At 43.8% G+C, this 19,179-nt stretch overlaps 1 protein-coding gene across 25 annotated transcripts in view; it reads right to left on the bottom strand.

The window, feature by feature from the left end:
- RIMS2 (regulating synaptic membrane exocytosis 2) overlaps positions 1 to 19,179 on the bottom strand; it is a 372,071-nt gene that overhangs the window by 9,839 nt on the left and 343,053 nt on the right. Inside the window, exon 1 of one of the 25 annotated variants that reach the window (XM_082235411.1) lies at positions 6,818 to 6,992. The exons of the other annotated variants lie outside the window; for them this stretch is intronic. Within the exon in view, the coding sequence (XP_082091537.1) occupies positions 6,818 to 6,977 (160 nt within the window). The 5' untranslated portion in view covers positions 6,978 to 6,992. Of the gene's footprint in view, positions 1 to 6,817; positions 6,993 to 19,179 lie in introns of those variants that run through there. 25 annotated transcript variants of the gene reach the window in all.

The raw sequence follows: 19,179 nt of genomic DNA, 5'->3' as shown, positions 1-19,179 counted from the left end.
GTCATGTGATTGATTATGTGGGACAGGGCTTATGTGTTGTTCAAGTTGGCAGCCCTGGTCTTAGACATGGCCATACAACCTGTTGAAGAGAGATTCCAGCAGCTACAACAATATAATTCCCTATTTGGCTTTCTACTTCCTATTCCTGAAGATGCATATAAGGCCTGCAAGAATTTGGAAAAACCATTGCTGCATAATGGAAACAAAGATATTGACGCTGAACATCTGTGCTGTGAACTTACAGCAATAGCTCAAAGACTTCCAAAGTCTATGCCACCACAAGGAGTATTTCTCTTCATACTACAAGCAAAAACTCCTGGATAATGTGTCTGATGTTTCTGTTGCTCTAAGGATCCTCCTCACACTTCCAGTATCAGTGGCAAGTGGTGTGAGATAGCTTACATATACAGGTGGTGGCCATTTTGTGCAGGAGTTTCATGCCTGGCTCCCGTGTGCAGTGCACATAAGTCTGCTGTGCCCTCTTCTGGATCCAAAAGGACTGCACGTTGGCGGTCGCACATCAACTGGACGTGCGCAAAATGGTCGCCACTGCCTGTACTCAACAATGTTGCAAAAGAGATTAGTTGGCTTGGCAACTATACGAATTGAACATGCCCAAGCATCAGCGCTGGACCTGACAAAACCTGCAAATGAAAAGGCAGGCAACGTGAGATTTTGATGCGCCTGATATCGAAACTTTTAAGAGACTTACATTTTTTACATAACAACGCACAAAAATGATTTGTGTGCTAAATGATTTTCTTTGTATTTGAGAAAGATATCAGAGACTGTTGTATTACTTATTATTGCAATTAAATTAGCGGTTTCAGGTTTTGTGCTTTTCAATTTTTTTCTACAAGACTTCTTTTTAAAATCAAAATTAGCAATTGGGGGGCGGGGAAGGATGCAAGTAGCTAGCCTTGACCTGGATGCAAAAGAGCCTGGGACTGGCCCTGGGGACGGGGAACTCATGGCCTCCAGATGTTGTTGGACTGCAAGTTCCATCATCTCTGATCATTTGCCATGCTGGCTAAGGGTGATGGTTCCTCGCCCCTGCCTAGAGCATATGTGCTCTGGGGGTTGGAGCATCTCAGAACATTGCTGTATGTATGTCTGCACAAAGGCCACAGAAAAGTATAAATAGTTCAGCTGGCCTGTAATCATAGCAGAAAACCCCCCTGCTAGCCTCATGCAGGTCAGTTGTGAGAGTCAACTCTTAATGCGACACTTGCAGCAGGAACAGATCAAGGCTGCACATCTGTACACACATACTTCAGAGAAAGTCCCACTAAGCAAAATTAGGCTTACTTCTATGCTATTCTTCCAGGGGATCAATGGGAAGCTCTAGACAACCTTGTTCTAATTTGGAACCAAAGCTACATACATAAAGAGGTCTCATATGGAATAGTATTCACCACAAACAACTGCTTTAGATTTGAGATGCAAAATTATTTAAGGTCATCTTCACATGATTTAATCATTATTATAATACAAGCTGTCATGCTTTGGAGTAAACATGCAAGTACATTTAATTTATATTCATTCCAAGGGAAGGTTAGGGATGCAGATGTTGTCAAGCATTATCACACATCCCCCCCAATAAAATACCCCACCCAGGAGTTAATTAACAACGGCTGGTAAATATTAAGCAACTCTAAATAAATAACTACTGCTGTATCATTATTCTCCTGTTTTATGCTGCCTGTGCATTAATTTCAGTAGCAATTCTGTAGTCCCATGGGCAGAAAACATTTCCATAAAGTGTGAATGCTGAATATCACAGGGCTCCATTATTATTTTTTTAAAAAATTGGGTTCTGAAAGTTATGTAGCTTTTTTGTTTTCATTTTGAAGGACACCATGTATTAGCTGGGACGCGGGTGGCGCTGTGGGTAAAAGCCTCAGCGCCTAGGGCTTGCCGATCGAAAGGTCGGCGGTTCGAATCCCCGCGGCGGGGTGCGCTCCTGTTGTTCGGTCCCAGCGCCTGCCAACCTAGCAGTTCGAAAGCACCCTCGGGTGCAAGTAGATAAATAGGGACCGCTTACTAGCGGGAAGGTAAACGGCGTTTCCGTGTGCGGCTCTGGCTCGCCAGAGCAGCGATGTCACGCTGGCCACGTGACCCGGAAGTGTCTCCGGACAGCGCTGGCCCCCAGCCTCTTGAGTGAGATGGGCGCACAACCCCAGAGTCTGTCAAGACTGGCCCGTACGGGCAGGCGTACCTTTACCTTTACCTTTACCTATGTATTAGCTACAAATATTGATTGTGACACCCGCTAGTGCTCTCATGGATGCAAGAAACTACCACACAAAGTGGCCCTAATCCAGAGGTAGCCACTGTGGAATCAAGTGTCATGGGTGACCAGGTGGGCATCTACTACTAGCCCCTGGAGTTTCAAATTCCTAAATGGATTGAGACATAGATAGAAAATGGGTAGGATTTCAATAGCTGTATGTGCTTGTGAATGGCCATCTGCATGCAGATATGTCTCACTGAACTGCATCTTCATATCTGGATTGGTGCATCTACCCTTCCAACCTTACTGTAAGGGTGGAAAACTTACAGAAATTTATTAAAACAAGAGGGAGGAGAGTATAAATTAAAAGAATTTAAGGAATTATCAGGGAAATTAACAACATGGAAACAATATCATCATTTGAATGAAGTATTTAAGAAAGATAGGATACAAGGGTTTGGGGGGAAATATCACAACTGGAGAGAGACCTGTTGGAATGTGATGTGAAAGTGCTGTCTAAAATGTATAAAATATTATTGGAATGGGAGACAAAGGATGAGCAAGCAAAATCCTCAATGATACATTGGGCACTAGATATCGGTCATAATATAGACATAGAAGAATGGGAACGATTGTGGAATATGGATATAAAATTTACCGCATGTTATGGTCTAAGAGAAAATTGCATTTAACACCGAGTAAACTGGCAAAAATGTCTAAATCTAAATCAAATAAGTGTTGGAAATGTAAAGAGAAAGAAGGTTCTTTTTATCATATGTGGTGGTCTTGCAGTAAGGTTAAAGCTTACTGGGAAATGATATATAATCAATTGAAAAGGATGTTTAAAATAACGTTTGTAAAAAACAAAACAAAACCCAGAATTATAGGGACAGAACTACCCAAACTGTACAGAAGCTTATTCATGTATACGAGCAAATTAAGTTAATGTGGATATGCAGAAGATACTAAAAATAAATTTAAGGAACAGCAGAAAGAGGGGGAAGGGAGTCAAGTTTTGAAATGTTAAAATGATTGTGAAATTAGTAGTGAAATGTATAAACCTGAAAAGTGTGTGTGTTTTGTGTGTGTGTGTACTGGTGCAGCTAGACACAGCCTATACATATGGAAGCTATGCAGGTTTACAATCTGTTTATATGTTCAAACCCCCTACTGTGTAGGCAAACATTGACAAATGTGTGAGACATTTTAAAAACAATGTACTAAATATACTAAAATAGTTTGGTAGCCTTTGTTAAAATTTAATATGATAAATTTTGACCTCAGAGGAGATGGCTGTATAGAACACAGCTTGTACACAGCTGACCCCATTTTTAGGCCTATTTTTACAGATGGCTCTTAAGAAATGACAGGATGTTCTCACCTGCTGTCCAAACTTAGCTTCTATTTCTCACACATCAACTAAAATAAAGTGTCCATATAGGACGTGTGTGTGTGTGTGTGTGTGTGTGTGTGTGTGTGTTTTAATGTAGTTAAAGACCTTCTTGGCACTTCAGTCCATCAGCATTTGAAGTCCATTTCAGTAAATGAGAGAAAAGGGTAAAAACATCCAGATATAGTAATGTGCATGAAAGATTATGGAGCAGCAAGCACTAAAACTCACTTAGATACTTGCAATTTGAATCAGCAATTTGAAAAGTAACGCAAAGTTGGCCTGAAAGGTGCTGAAAAAGCACCTTGTGACCGGGGGGGGGGGGTTGAGCAGTTGCAAGAGGTAACATCTGTTGGGAAATGGGCAAATGAATGACAGGGATAATCCTTTTTAGTTTTTGCTCTGATGCAAAAAACTGTAAAGAAAAGATAAAAGAAGAAAAATCAGGAAAAAAGAATTTCAAAAGCAATTACCACAGTTGAAGTAGTCGTTCTGTCTATGGCATATGTAACTCAGGATAGATCTACATATTGTAAAAAATAAAATGGTTCTGTACCACTACAGAATTCAGGTTTTGCTTCTCTACTGTCTTCCAGATAAAAAAAATATCTCTGCCATGTTGGAGAGAAAAGTCCTCATTTAGACACACACACATGTTTGAATGTGAAGCTCTTGCGGGACTAGATTTTTAATATGGGAGAGGCATTTAAAATGTGATCAAATTTGCATTCATGTGAAGATCAGTATGTGCACACAACACAGGCCATGTTGTTGCTGGAAGAGGTGGTTCTACATATTCAAGCTTATGCATCATCTTTTGGCAGAAATACCACTTATTAATATTCTGACCCATGTATTTTGGTAAGGCTGCTAAAGCAGCTTCAGATTTTGAAGACATCATTTGCCTTATAACCACATTTGGATTACTGTCTCCTTCACCCCTGTCCAAACCAAACAGCAGAACAGAACTATTGTCCTTGATTGTACAATAGAGCAGTGAAAACAGAGGATGACACTGGTTCTAGAACTGCAGGACAAAATATGGCTCATGGATACATTAGAAGAAATGGCCTTGACCTTTCGTGAGAAATTTCTGCATGATGCTAAGCAAGCCAATCAATTCAAAGAGGTCACACAGTCAAATCCATAAAACACCAACTGCCAATGAAAGAAAATGTTATCCACAGATTTTACCAGTCCAGATGACCAACCTAGACAAATGCATCCACAAAGTATCAGTGGAAAACTCTACTTTTGAACAAATACTGGGCCACCAATAGCAAGCACAGCTACCCTCCTACACTTTCTTACCTAAGAGTAAGGATCCAATGGGATTTACTTCTGGATTAACATGCATAGGATTGTGCTGTAAAAGGTTTAATTTTGCAAATGAGGCCAGTGCAACAACTCTGGAAGGAGCCGGCCTCCTACTTGATTTATTATCAGATAGTAGATTAAACTGTGGGGGCAAATATTCAATGCCAGCAGTGCTGCATACACAACACACCAGAAACAAGACTTGCTGAAACTCCTTCTTCCATACAACTTTTAAAAGGTGCAGGAACTCCATCCACATTTTCACTGTACAAACCCTGGACACAGGTCAGAGTTGGTGCTGGGGCTGGAACTGGATCTAATGAGTGTTGTAGTCTAAAACATTTAGAGGGCACTAGGTGATGAAGGTTGCTATAGAACTTCAAGAAGCGCAAGTACATTTATACAGTATTTTATTTCAGTTTATCTGTACGCTTAGTGCAGAACAGATATTCACAGTGCACTCAGTGAGAAGTATCATGGAACATCTTCTTTTCCCATGAGAAGGTGAGGTCCAATAGAAATGATAGCCCCTATTTGATAATACTGTCAGCCACATGAAAATTTCAAGGTGATTAAACCTAAAGCAAGCGATTAATCACTGGTCTTAAGTATACTTATTTCTAAAGATAGTTATGGCATGCTATGCTATTCTATACTATTTGATGGAAGCCGAAGATTAACGTGGCTAAAGTTTAATAAATGAAAACCCTGCAATTCATTAGTAAGGCTTTGTTTACAAGGTTTACAAAGTTTGTTACCCTGAACCAGGAGCCCTGAAATCATTTCCACCTCTGATTTGTGAGCATGTCTGAAGGGTGAATCAGGGACTGAAGTGAGCTGAACAAATCCACAACCTGTCAGGGCTCCTGGATGGGTTCTTTTTCAAACCCAGATAAGCAAACAGGCAAACCACTGCAAAATTATCTCCAGAGTTGTGTGATAAATATACAGAGCCTGGTGAATGAAGCAATACATATATTTAGAATGGTGCTGGCTATGTAGCTGGCGTAGTGGCTGTGGCTGCAATCCTACCCAGGAATAAGTCCCATAGAACTTAATGGTGTTTAACTTCTTGAGTAGATGTGGACAGGATCGCACTGTGAAGAACCTGAGATGGGAAGTTAACTAGTTCAACTCTCATCTTAACCAGAAACTCAACAGGAAGCAAGCATTCTCCCCACTTAGGATTCCTAGCAACTGGCATTCAGGGGCATTCTGCCTCCTGACAGTGGAGGTAGGAACCATGGAATTGCTTCTTTGTGTAAAAACAAGTGTATGAACCAGGAGAAAATATTCAACTACGGTATTGTAAGCGCAAATTAAATTGTCACATTAATGACTACCAAATCACATCATTTCAGAGTCACACTTTCAGCGACAACCAAAGGGCTTCTTTTAAAACCGGTTCTACCAATGGATTTCCAAAACACACCTAAAATATCTTACAATGAAATGAATGGAGCTTTAAAGTGGCTAACTTTGGTTAGGAGTGTTGTGCAATGTGTCCAATACCCCAAGTCCTTCAAAAACCAAACTTCGGCGCGTTTAGTTGGGAAAACGGTAAAAGGGATCTCTTTCGCATACAGGAATTGACACCCTGAATTATTATGGCACCTTTGCCAAGTTAATTACGCAGCAGCACAAACGCATTCAAGAGTCTCCGTTTAATGGCAAGGACACAATCTTACTGCCGTGCTTAGGACAAGGGCAATTGGAGCATCCACTCGGGTACCGTCAAACTCAGACTTTGCGTGGCTCGTTGGCGAGCCACTTTCTCAGTTTCCGGGCGCTGCTGCAGAGACCGTCCCGCGCCAAGCAGCCCACCGGTTGCTGCAGCGGGCGCCCCCCCCCGCCTGCTTTTCGCGCGCGCGCCTCACCTCCGCCGCCTTTCTTCACCTCCTCTTCCTCTTCCTCCTCCTCCAGGGAGTTCATGCAGGGGAAGTAAACGGCGAGCGCCTCGAAGGAGGCGGAGAGGCTGCTCCGGCTCGGCGAGCGCAGCATGCTGCGCCCCGGCGCGCCCGCGCTCTGCCTGCCCATCCCGCCGCCGGCCTCGGCCCTGCTGCTCTTGGCGCGGGACGGGCGGCGAGGCGTCTAGGCGGCCGCCGCCGCCGCAGCAGGTGCTCCTCGGGGGCTCTGCGGGGCGACACGCGGGCCAAGGCCGCTGGGGCTCCGCAAGGGCAACCAGACCAGACCAGACCAGCGACCGCCTTTCCCGCCTTCCCTCGGCGGCAGCCGAGGGGACTCGGGTTTGTGGAGAGCGGGCGGGGGCGGAGGGCGCAGCCTCCGTGGGCGGCGAGGCCAATCAGCGGCCAGCCCGCCGCCCTCTCCCTCGAATGGCTGCCCTGGCATCCCATCAGGCCTGGCAGGACTGCAAACATTAGAAAGGGGGAGGGGGGTGCCAAAAGCAGCGACATGTGCAATTCGCGTGCTTCGTCCCCAGATGGCTGTAATAAATATTGACCCCCCCCCCCGGGGATCGCAGCGAGTCTGAACAAGGGAGAACGATCACAGGCGGACAAAAACGAATCATGCAGCACAAGAAGGGAGGCAAACTTCTTGTTTCTGTTGCAGGCTCCGCTTGTTATTGGGTTAAATCAGGGGGTACCATTTGGGGCTGGCCATGGTGCCCAAGCCAAAAACTGAATCTGCCAGGCGTACGCCAACCCCACTTCACCGGCTGTTCCCAAAGAAAGGGCTGGTAAGGAGTGTGATGGGTTTGGGATGCTAAGAACTTTCAAGCTGCGCTCCCACATCAGCCTTTCGTGAGCTCCTTAAAGTAGCACCTTAAAGTAGAAGAGCTAGTGGGAAACATGCTGGATTGGGCATCACTGCAAGGACGCCCCTCTCCCCCACGTGCACCAGTGCCTAACACCTCCACTGACCTTTCCTGAGGGACAGTAGCTACTTGGGTGGTGCTGCCCAAAGGTGCTGAAGGGAAGGGGGCTTCAGGCAGTGCTGTCCAAACTTCCCCTGCCTGTCCTTTAAGGCTCCTAAGCATGGAAGGTTAGCAGGGTGTGTGTGTGTGTTTATTGCTTAGCCTCTTATGATCTGCATATCCAGGTGTTCATCATATAGTTGCCAAACAAACCCCAGCCTCTGTGCCAATTTTAGAGATGTGGAAGTGGCACAGCATGCTGCACAACTGTTGGATGATCTGCGTCCAACTATGCAAGCTACGTACCTGCTCCTTAAAAGCGAGTCTAGGTCTAGGGCACCACCCCATAACAGTGCCTCTGTCTTATCTGGATCGAGCCTCAATTTGTTGGCTCTCATCGAGTCCACTACTGAGGCAAGACACTGAGGCAAGACCATGCCTGGAGATGCAAAGGAGAAATAGAGCTGTGTGTCATCAGCATACTGCTGACAACACATTCCCAAACTCCAGATCACTCAGCAGCTTCATATAGAGTTTAAACAACATGGGGGATAGAACTGAGCCTTGAGGGACCCCACACTGAAGGTCCCATGGTGCCAAAAACACCCAAGCATCACCCGCTGAAGACAGCCATCCAAGTAGGACTGGAACCACTACAAAGCAGTGCCGCCCACCCCCAACTCAGATAGCCTCTCCAAGAGAGGTCAATGTTGCTGAAAGCCGCCAAGAGGTCAAGGAGGATTAACAGGGACACAGAAACACTCCCCAAGTATCACCCACTGGAGATGACCATTCAAGTAGGACCGGAACCACTGCAAAGCTCACCCCCAACTGTCAAGGAAGATACAATGGTTAGTGCTATTCAAAGACACTGAGAGGTCAAGGAAGATTAACAGGGACACATTGCCTCTGCCTCTTTCCCTCCAGAGGTCATCATATAAGGCAGTTTCTGTGCCAAAGCCAGGCCAAAACCCCAGCTGAAATGGCTCTAGAAAATCAGTCTCTTCCGCCTGGATCTGGTCAGTGACCAACCGCTCAAGAACCTTGCTCCCAAAAGTGAGGTTGGCAACTGGCTGGTAATTATTTAGGTTGGTAGACAATATAAAAGTACAAACAAATGGAACAATCCTGATCTATAAAATGCATACTGGGCTTATTCAAAGAACACTAAGTACCAACTAAATATACACCCTTTTCCCACCTCTTTCATTTGTTGTGAGAACAAAAGGTGCTAACATTTTTGTAAATGAAAACATTCATTTGAACTTTGTCTATTTTTACTTTTTTATCATCTCTTTTGGCTTTAAACAAAATCCAACATTCATTAGCATTCTCAACCTCTTTGTTCAGACTAAAAATCTCTGCAAAGTACATTGACTAATGTAAGTAGGTTATCTGACTAAAACTTCTGGATTACACAGTATTAAGTGCAAACAAGGTTGTCTCATCACCTTTAGTTACTAGTTTCATTTTTTTATGTGGCATTCTTGAATTACAATACTCAATGTGCCCTACTTATGGGTGACATTCTATTCTCCCCCCCCCCTCGTCACGAGCATGGATGATTTGGGTACTTTATGCACCAAACAGTTTTCTGTACCTTTAAAGCATTTTCTTTCCCTCCAACAATTCTGGGCTCTGCTGTTTGTTAAGGGTTGCTGAGAATGACTCTGTGTGAGCCTCTGGATCAGGGCCAACAGCTCATCTAGTCCAGCATTCTGTTCTCACTGTGGCCTACCAAATGCTTGTGGAAAGCAGGCAGGCAGGCAGGCAGGACATGAGTGCCATGGCACTTTGCTAACCTGTGATTCTCAGCAATGGGTATTCATAATGCCTCTGACATGAAAAAATACTGCCTAAATTAAAAAAGAGCTGACCACCTAGACTGATTGGTGAAGGCCGGACAATCAACTATTTCCTGCACACAAAGTGATACCCTAATTAAAAGTGAGGGCAGAAAGTTTGCCAAAGCAGCTCAGCAGGCTGAAAGCACTCAGATTGATCCATCCACACTGTAAAAACTGTAAGAACAGTAAACGGGGGCGGGGGGGGGGCGGGAATCAGAAGCCATCTGAATAATACTAGAATTGAAGGCACATTATGGGTTGGTGATTGTGTCATGTGGCTTGTAAGTGAGTGAGACATCACAATACTGGGGAAATGTCTAGCATAAACGGAGCCAAGTCGCCGGCTTATGCCAAGTTTGTCAGATAATGGATCACCAGTTACCATAAGAGTTGACCATAAAGTTTCAGCCAACACATTTGCATGGAGAACAATAATCTCATCTAGGCAGATACAAAAGTAAATATTAGAATGCATAACCCAAACACTCGTGTCTGTTGCTTATTCCCTTCAAGCTGTTTCAAGAATCAAAATAGGAGCCCCTGAGAAAGTTCACTCAAGTCCTACATTTCAAAGGGTTCCACTAGGGTGCGTCAGGAGTTGATCACCCATATACAGGAATGTACTTTAGTGGCTCAATTACTATCTTATTCAAGATGATTTGGTGGAAGATTTTTCTGCACTTAGCTAGTGCTTACATATATATATATACTGATAGTTTTTCCAATAATTGATCCTACCAATGTATTGGTTTTGAACACCATGGGTACTCTAGAAGAGTTATTTGCTCTTCATCAAACACTCTCAGCTGCAGAGATTAGCATTAAATAACTGTCAGGCTTAGTTTTTTCTTTTTTTTAAAGGACCTTTTCTAAAGAACTCTTATCTTAAAATTAACTGAGCCTGGAGTTTATGACTTTCAAGCTATTTGCGTGGTCTGGCTCCATTCCGGGAAAGAGCCTACAGTGCAAGTTATGAGACTCACTGGCAGTCAGTGGGGTGGATGACTAGGAAGAGACAGGTACAAGCAAGGGAATATCCAGGCTTAGTTCCTGGAAGGCAGCCAGCCAATGGTTGTACATGATGAAGAGTTTGGATTTGATATCCCGCTTTATCACTATCCGAAGGAGTCTCAAAGCGGCTAACATTCTCCTTTCCCTTCCTCCCCCACAACAAACACTTTGTGAGGTGAGTGGGGCTGAGAGACTTCAAAGAAGTGTGACTGGCCCAAGGTCACCCAGCAGCTGCAAGTGGAGGAGCGGAGACGCGAACCTGGTTCACCAGATTACAAGCCTACTGCTCTTAACCACTATACCACACTGGCTCTTATGATTTACTGAACCATCCTACACACAGAAAGCCAGCATTAGGCTGGTTCAAATTAAACTGGAACAAGAGACACCAGATTCAGAGCTAATTCAGGAGACCCAGAGAGGAGGAAACGCCAGCTGATTGGAAATAAGCAACCAAATTGCAGAGAGCCAGTGCCCACCTGTTGGCATGCAGGGAAGAGTTCCCTGGCACCTTTAGCGGATGTATATGAACTGCAAGGTCACACTGAGATCAAAGAAAGCGGTGTGCAGGCGAATGCCCCCTCCCAAAAAACCCAGAAGCCTTCCTGCTAGCTGTAATAGGACAAGAACTCACAAACAAAACAAAAAATATTTCCCTATGCAACAGCAGTGGCAAGGATAACATATGTGAAAATTTGGAAAGAAAGGGCAATCCCGACAAGATCAGCAGCTGTTCAAACTAATAGAATTTATAGAATTAGTCAATATGATGGCTACAACAAGGAATATGGACAAGAAAATAATATGAAGCAAGTGGGAATTACTAGAAATGTATTTTTTAAAAGAGGAGAATAATGTTAAGCATACAAGTGGGGATAGGTTTATGAACAGTAGAAAAGGGAGAAAGGATGTGTACAGAAAGGGGGGGGGATACAAACTGAGGCGATGCAGCAAAATTAAATGATTGGACCTGACTAGAGATGTTGTAATAGATACTACTGTATTAGATGTTTAAAAGAGATGATAAGAAAAACTAAAATACCACAGAGAAAGAAATGAATGTATGTAATGGAAAAATGCAAAGAAAAAGAAAGTGGTGTGCAGTCAACAGCCTAGGAATGTAAACAAATGGGATAGAGAGCCCACAATGTCCCCTAGCAATACTCCAGCAGCCAATCAGTACACACAGCATATCACATGTGCTAGGCATGCCCACGCCACCAATCACACAGCCACACTCAACAACAGCACAGTATGGCTACACACTGAGGTCCTTCCTCATGACTCCTTATCACAACCAAGTACACCACTCGGCGCGCACCACTATCAAACATTTGCTACCTTCTTCACACCAGGGGCGGGGAGGTATGCACTCCCCCAAGAGGATGTCACAGGTGTTGCTGGCGTATAACATGCTACAGAATGTGGTGGTGGTGTGACAACTGCCCTTGGACACCAAGTCAAGTGAGCAGGGGCTCCAGGGCGTGAGGAGATGGTCAGCAACCTCCTCACCATGGCTAGGAGCCACACAGGACAGCTGCCCACAGCTACATAGCCAGGGTGATATTTGGGCCATGAAGCATCCTCCTTCTGTACCATGGAGCCATTAGATGCCCTCTAGCCATCCCCCAGCTAGATGGCAGCTCATCCTCCCTCCCCATTTGTGGGTCCGTCTCCCTTCCCCTTGCCCCAGGCCCTGTGGTGTGCAGTAGTGTTGGGCTGCTGCTTGGTTCCCCAGCTGGTGGATGGTTGGAGTGTGAGGTGTTGCTGTTTTCTTTCACTGCATGTCTCCTCCTTTGCCCCTGCTGGTACTGACTGTCCCACAGCAGGGGCTTCTGGGAGTTATAGTCAAGAGACCAGGGACCCTGCAGAGCAGCCCCAGTGGTGGGAATGCAGTCTCCCCTCCTGTTGCGACGCATGAATAAATGGGAGACAGAGCGGATGGTTGCGGACATTTGGTTTTTATTGAGCACTCTTTGAACAGGGATCCCCTTCCTTCCAAGGCGTTTCATTCACAGGGCTGCCTCTCTGCATTACGGGGCTTCATGGTGGCTGCAGCATCCATTGACTCGTGGCCTGCAAACAAAGGAGGGGAGTGGTAACACGTGGGATAAACAGTGGCGAGAAGAAGGGGTGGGTGGGACCTGTGAGGTGGGTCCCAAGTGCTATTGGAACATCAGCTGAGAGTGGTTTTCCTCCTTCCCCTACCATGGGCATGGGTAGGGATGCTTACCTTTGTTGGAGTCATGGAGCTTGCAGGTTGATTGGGGCTCCTTGTGTTGAGGCGAAGATGTGGCTCGACTGGCTGAATGGAGCAGGAGGGGTGGCTGTTCAGAGGTGCCATCGCCTACCTGTCTGCTGGTGCAGCTCTCCCTCCTGGATCACATCTGCTGGTGGTGCAGTTGCTGCTGTTGCCTCCTCTGTAGCTGCGTGCCTAGTAAGGCAATGGAACAGCAAGGTGACAATGAGGGCTGGTGACTGTACATGCCTCCCCATGACTGGTGACCCCTTACCTCTTTCTGTGCATTCTTGGCGCCCATGGTGCAAGCAGTGCCACATACTGTATTCAGGACTGGGAGGTGGTGCTGTTGGGCTTCAGAATTCCCCCACCTCTAGAGGGAGCAGTGCTCCTGGATGCTGTGGGGGCTATTTGTGGGAATGGCACCATTGTTGGGGCATCCTCTGGGGATTCCTCCTCCCAGACTCACCTTGTTTTCTGTGTCCTTGGGTGAGAGTTGCTGCTGTTGACTGAGTGCAGCCTCCGCCGCCGTCATGTTCCTGTTGGGGAGAACCTGGGAGCAGGGTTAGCACAAAGGCCTCCTTTGTTCCCCAATTCTCGTGTGTGGTCTGTGGCAGGTGCCGAGATGCCGAGTGTTTGTGGAGCGTTTCCTGAGCGCAAAGTGCTTTTCACCAGGTGCAAAAGTCTTTATATGGGGAGCTCAAGAGACAGCAGCCCACACATGGGAGGCAAGAAGTAAAGTGAGATGAGGTTGGAGCATGCTCACTTTACATCCTCCTGCTCCTGCTATGTGAAGTTGCACTGGATCCAGAGTGCTCTTTCAGATGAGTCTGATCTCAATATCCAAGGATTAGGCCCTCACCATCCCCACTGTTTTTGCCAGCAGAACATACGCCCAGCTGCCAGGTCACATGACCCAGCTGAACAGGCTTAGAGTCCAGTATAAATCCCCCTGACCCATTCCCCCCTCTCCCCAGCAAGCTGGAGAATATCTGAGGAAGGAAACACTGCCACAACAGCGGAAAGAGAATATTGATTTGCTGCAGGCTTGTTTGAAATACAAAATGTGACCTATATGATCATTCAGGGCCGTTTCTATTGTGAAGCTATCTGCAAGTGAGCATGCAAGCCTGCCATTTGTGGCTTCTTAGTCCCTGAAAGAAAGTGTGTATGTGGAGTGTGAGACCTCCGGGTATAGGACGGTATATAAATTCAATAAATAATAATAAAAAATAATAAGTGTTGTAGGCATATTTGAGACCCCAAAATGCAACCATGCCATACATTCATGCACAAAAACATTTTTCGGTGATTTAAAACTGAGTCCATGTCATAATTTCTATGAGCAAACTTCTTGTATTTAATAGGCTACAATTTTCAAATTCCCATACAGCAGTCCCATTAAAATCTATTTCACTACTGCAAAGTGAAATGCTTGATTATTACACAAAAAGTGGGCATATATTTTAATACAGAATTGATTGTTCTCAGAATTGTGCTTCCCTTTATACGATCTACTTCAAATATATTTTATCATGGATTTAATGTTCTTTCTTCATTTTCTTAAAAATACGATTCAGTAGCTAGCCTGGAGAATGACATTTGAACATTAAAGCCAATCATAAAGCCAAGGACAGAATATATTACAGTTTGTAAGCAAGTGGTGCTAACAGCCCCACTGCCCACTAGGTGTTTCAAATATGAACCTTAGATTTGCAAATGTAAGTCAGTGAGACTTGCAGATACTTGATCAGGCATTCAATAGGGAATTACAAACAGAATTAAACAATATGGAGCTAATTACTGTTTAAACTACCATGTACTGAATGAAAATGTTATCATAATTTGATTCGCCTTCCTATCCAATATTATGCCTCAATTTTTCCCTTAGTGAAAACAGACAATGCCAAGCCATTTTGCCTGAAAGCCAACTGAAAAATAGACTCATTCCGTCAACCCATAATTTCCCTAGTCCAGTTCTGCGTTGCTTTGAGAAACTGTAACACCACAAGACGCTAATAGAGTACGTACTCTGCTCCCTGTAAATTGCTTCTGACTATTTTAATGTTTAGAGCCATACTGAAGGAGGGGATACAATATATGCTCTGGCTATCTTTCTTATTTTGCATACATATTTCAGAATTGTATGATGTTGCCTATGCCTTTAAGAAACTCAAGTTACATTTGTGACCACTAACAAATCTATAGAAAGGACATCTATAATCAATTGTGTTTTTGCAGATAGTTGAGGGGGGAGATATTTTGCATGTTTTAACTATGTATTTTATGGTGATTTCATTAAGTGTACCCTAAATATTAATATTAGAACAGACTATTCATGCTTTTCTGTTCCTCCATCATCTCCAACCTTAAGGATTTCTTTTTTTAAAAAAGAGCTTTGAGAGGAAACAGTCTTCTTAGCCATTTTTTCCTGCGTTGTAAGATGTTCCATTACCCACCTATTTCTTTCTCAGCTTTGATGCATTCTGTTTGAAGAGAGCAAGTAGCACTTAACATAGTATGTATAATCCTTAATTTTTATTTTCTCCCATTAATTTTATAATTAATTTTAATCATAGCCAAACCTATGATTCATAGCCAGCATGCATATAGCTTAGTAGGGAGGAACAAATCATATATATTTCTGAAGCATCTTCAATTCTAATCTTATCACTCCCTCTGAATTCCTCAAGAACAGATATTACTAAGTTTGATTAGAGTTTGATGATACAAATTATGAAATAAACATGATGCGAGGAAATAAATTAAAGTATACATAAATATGCACTACCGCACCTCTCAAACTGACCCTAATTTTTTAAGTTGGCAAATGATGAGAGTCTGAAAACGGGGGGAAAGAAGCCAGTGAAGCCAGTTACACTACACTATCCTCAGTCATGACCTTTCATCTCTAGGCCCCTCTGTAATGTAGGACTGAGAATGCTTTATTCACAGCTGAAGGTGGTATGTGTCACATATTTCTGAATTCCAACTACATTTATCCTAAGATTTGAACCCCGCCTTCAATACGCAAGGTTCTCCAAATGGCTCACACTAAAATTCTGCAAAGGAAAAATGAAACATCAGCAGAGCAAACAAAAACCAATTCAATTTGTGTTTTAAAAGAAGGCATAGGAAAAATAAAAAAGGTCCCTGCCTGGAGCCAAAAAGGCATTAGAGGCATCCATTTCCATCTGTCTGACTTCTGAAACAGTTTCCATCTGTCTGAATTCTGAAGATTGGGGCACCAGGAAAAAGGCCTCTGATGAAGACTTAAACGAACAGGCAGGTATTTGTGGAAAGAGAAGGCCCTTGAGGTACCCAGGACTCAAACCATAAAGAGCTTTGAAGATAAGCACCAGTTCTCTGAATTGTACTTAGATCAGCAGCCAGAGAAGTAGCTTCACATGATGTGTTCCCTAGGGCTATTCCCAGTTTAGTAACCTACAAGCTATTTTCTGGACTAGCTGGTGTTTTGCAAGTTGTCTCCAAGGACAGTCCTATGCCACAATCAAGTCTGGAGCCATGGAAAACAGGAGGGATGACAGCAGCTACAGAGGACTTGGAAGTGCTATGCGGTATGGAACCCATTTGGACCTCAAAGGTCAAGGCTGGCTCTATCTGTACCACAGACTGTGAGCCTGAACCCTTTATGGGAAATGCAACCTTGTTCAGAATAAGCTGAACACCATCTTCCCAGGCAGATGAACCACCCATTCACAGTACCTCTCTTGTTGGGACTGTGCTATAATTACAGATCTCCGTCTTCAAAATGTTTTCTTTACATTAGACTTTGAGCTGAGAAGCAACAGCCAAGCCTTAGGTGTGAAGCAGACTAGTTCGGCCGGTAAGGGGTGTGTGTTGCTGAGCTTCTACTCTGCAACACTCTTGAAAGAGTATGGAATAAGAATCCTGTTGACAGGGCTAGCCTGATAAACACTAAATGAACACAGTAGCCTAATCCTTTATTTCAAGTTGTTGCCTGCAGCCACATTCTCAGTGTGAGAAATTCATTGCACAATGTCTGTTGTTCATCATCAGCATTATTCAACCTGTCCTTTGTTTTGCCACAGCTATCATCTGGTGGTACTCAGTGTATGGACTGTAGTAATAGTGTTTTCACTGCTGGTACCTATGACCAGAAATGGATTCTTCTCCCCCTCCCTAGTTGTTTAGGAGTAATCCCTGTAGCAATATTTATATTTCAGTCACCAAACAAAATATCAGCCAGACAAAGCAACAGCCACTCCTGAACATACAGCCTGGTTGCATTTATCCATGCCATGATTAACACCTAGACTAGATTTCTACAATATGCTATATATGAAGCTGCTTTTGAAGTCTATTTAGAAACTTCCAACTGCTATAAAATACAGCAGTTTGCTTATTAATGAAAACCAATCACATGAACCGTATCCTACCAATGTTAAAATATATCTGCTGGCTTCCTAGTACAAAATGTGGCCTGTATTCTCATTCATTATTTAAACATGGAAATTAATATCTTTTGACACCAGCCTTGTGCAGTTATATTCAATTAATTGTTAAGTGGTGATTTTCTTTCAGTTGTTGCTAGGAAGGGTGCAAGCTGCATCATTTTCATTCCAGATATATAGGGCTAGGATAAAACCTCTCTGAGGATGCATATAAGACGCTTTCTTTATCTCAGCTCCTTTCATTCCAACTTCACTTCTTCAAACCTGCAGTTTGTCAAAAACAATCTTTATGAGCTAATCTGCCCTAAAAAGGATTAGTAAAGAAAACATTTCAACATTCCCATGCAGTATACCCGGAGAGAGTCATGATGGGATAATTAATTTCTAGTGACAGGGCATCAACCACACCACCTAATGAAGAACTCAGGCATACTACATAGTGGTAAGAACTAGAGAATTAAGACTCTTGCCACACACACACAAAAAACAAGGGCAAGCAAACTAGTTTTCTGTCCATCTTTACAAAAAGGTAACAGCAGACTCTAACCCGAATTTTGCCAACCTGGTGCCTGCCAGCCAGATATTTTGGACTATAATTGTAGTCCAAAATTGGAATTGTAATCCAAAACATATTGAGGGCATTCTTCAGTGAAGAGTGTTGTAATGTCTCCAGGGCTCTCTGGAGATACGTTTCTTAATGCTTAAGAGTCCATGGACATAAAGGTTCTGGACGATCAATCAGCTAAAGATTCAACTTAACAATGTTTGCTAGTTCCTGAGGAGAATCATAAACTAAAATTCCATATTTGAGCATGATGACAGTGCCATTTACAATTATTCCTGCATAAAAGGCTGCCAGGAGATCTAGCAGAGACAAGGACGGTGATCAAGGATCCAATAAATTAACCCGCAAAAATAACTGAGCAGACTTCTCAATCCTCCCACTGTGGATATTCAAAACAAACTGGTTAAAAACTAATAATCGGTACCTCAGCTGTATTCTTATGTTTAGGAAACTGGTAGAAAATTAACTCTGTGATATAAACAAACAAATCATATGATGTGATTACAAAACTACTTTTGTAAATGACTTTTATCAAACGGAAGGGCATAGTCACATGTAATATGCCCTCCCCTCTTCCACTAAATGTATTGATCCATATAACATTACTCTCTTTTCAGCGAACATTACCCTCTTTTCTTATGCAGTACATGTGCTTCTCCTAATTGTAATAATTTTATTATCTAAGCTTCCCTCTCATGCACTCAGTGCTCAGAAGAGCTCTGCTTAGTCACTGCAACTGGTTACCAGGGAGGTTCTGTTCTGTATCTGCTGCTGGCATGGACTAAAGCAAGATGAAAAACAACTTGCTAAGAGATGTGTATCATTCCAGAAATTCTCACAGGCTCAAAAGGGGGGGGTGTCAAATGAACCATAATAATATGTGCTACATTTTATTTGCAACAAAGCAATCTTGACCCTGGAGCCCAGTGAGTGATCGGGACACTTGAGTCAGATACAGCAGCACCATCAGTTGAGGGGCTGAAACAGGTTTCTGGGTCTGAGCCAGATGAGAGTGATCAGGGGTTCACTGAATCAGGTAGGAATCATGGGTCCACTGATAGGCAGGAGCCCACTGAACCAAATCCCCCAGCACATCAGAGGGACTTTCCCCTAGTCCTGAGTGTTTTTCACACCACCTTGCCAGTGCAATAGCAGGAGGAGATTAGGAGAAGGGTGGGCAGCAGCTCAAAAGGCCACAGTTCACTTCCATCCCTCAATGAAAGTTGCTCAATAGGAGCTCTCCATGGTGCTTTGACAGCTGCTCTC

Source organism: Podarcis vaucheri (genome assembly GCF_965113315.1).
Source record: "Podarcis vaucheri genome assembly, chromosome: 8".
Classification (NCBI taxonomy): domain Eukaryota; kingdom Metazoa; phylum Chordata; class Lepidosauria; order Squamata; family Lacertidae; genus Podarcis; species Podarcis vaucheri.
Note: the sequence above shows the minus strand (reverse complement) of the source record. Positions and strands in the feature narration are given on the sequence as shown.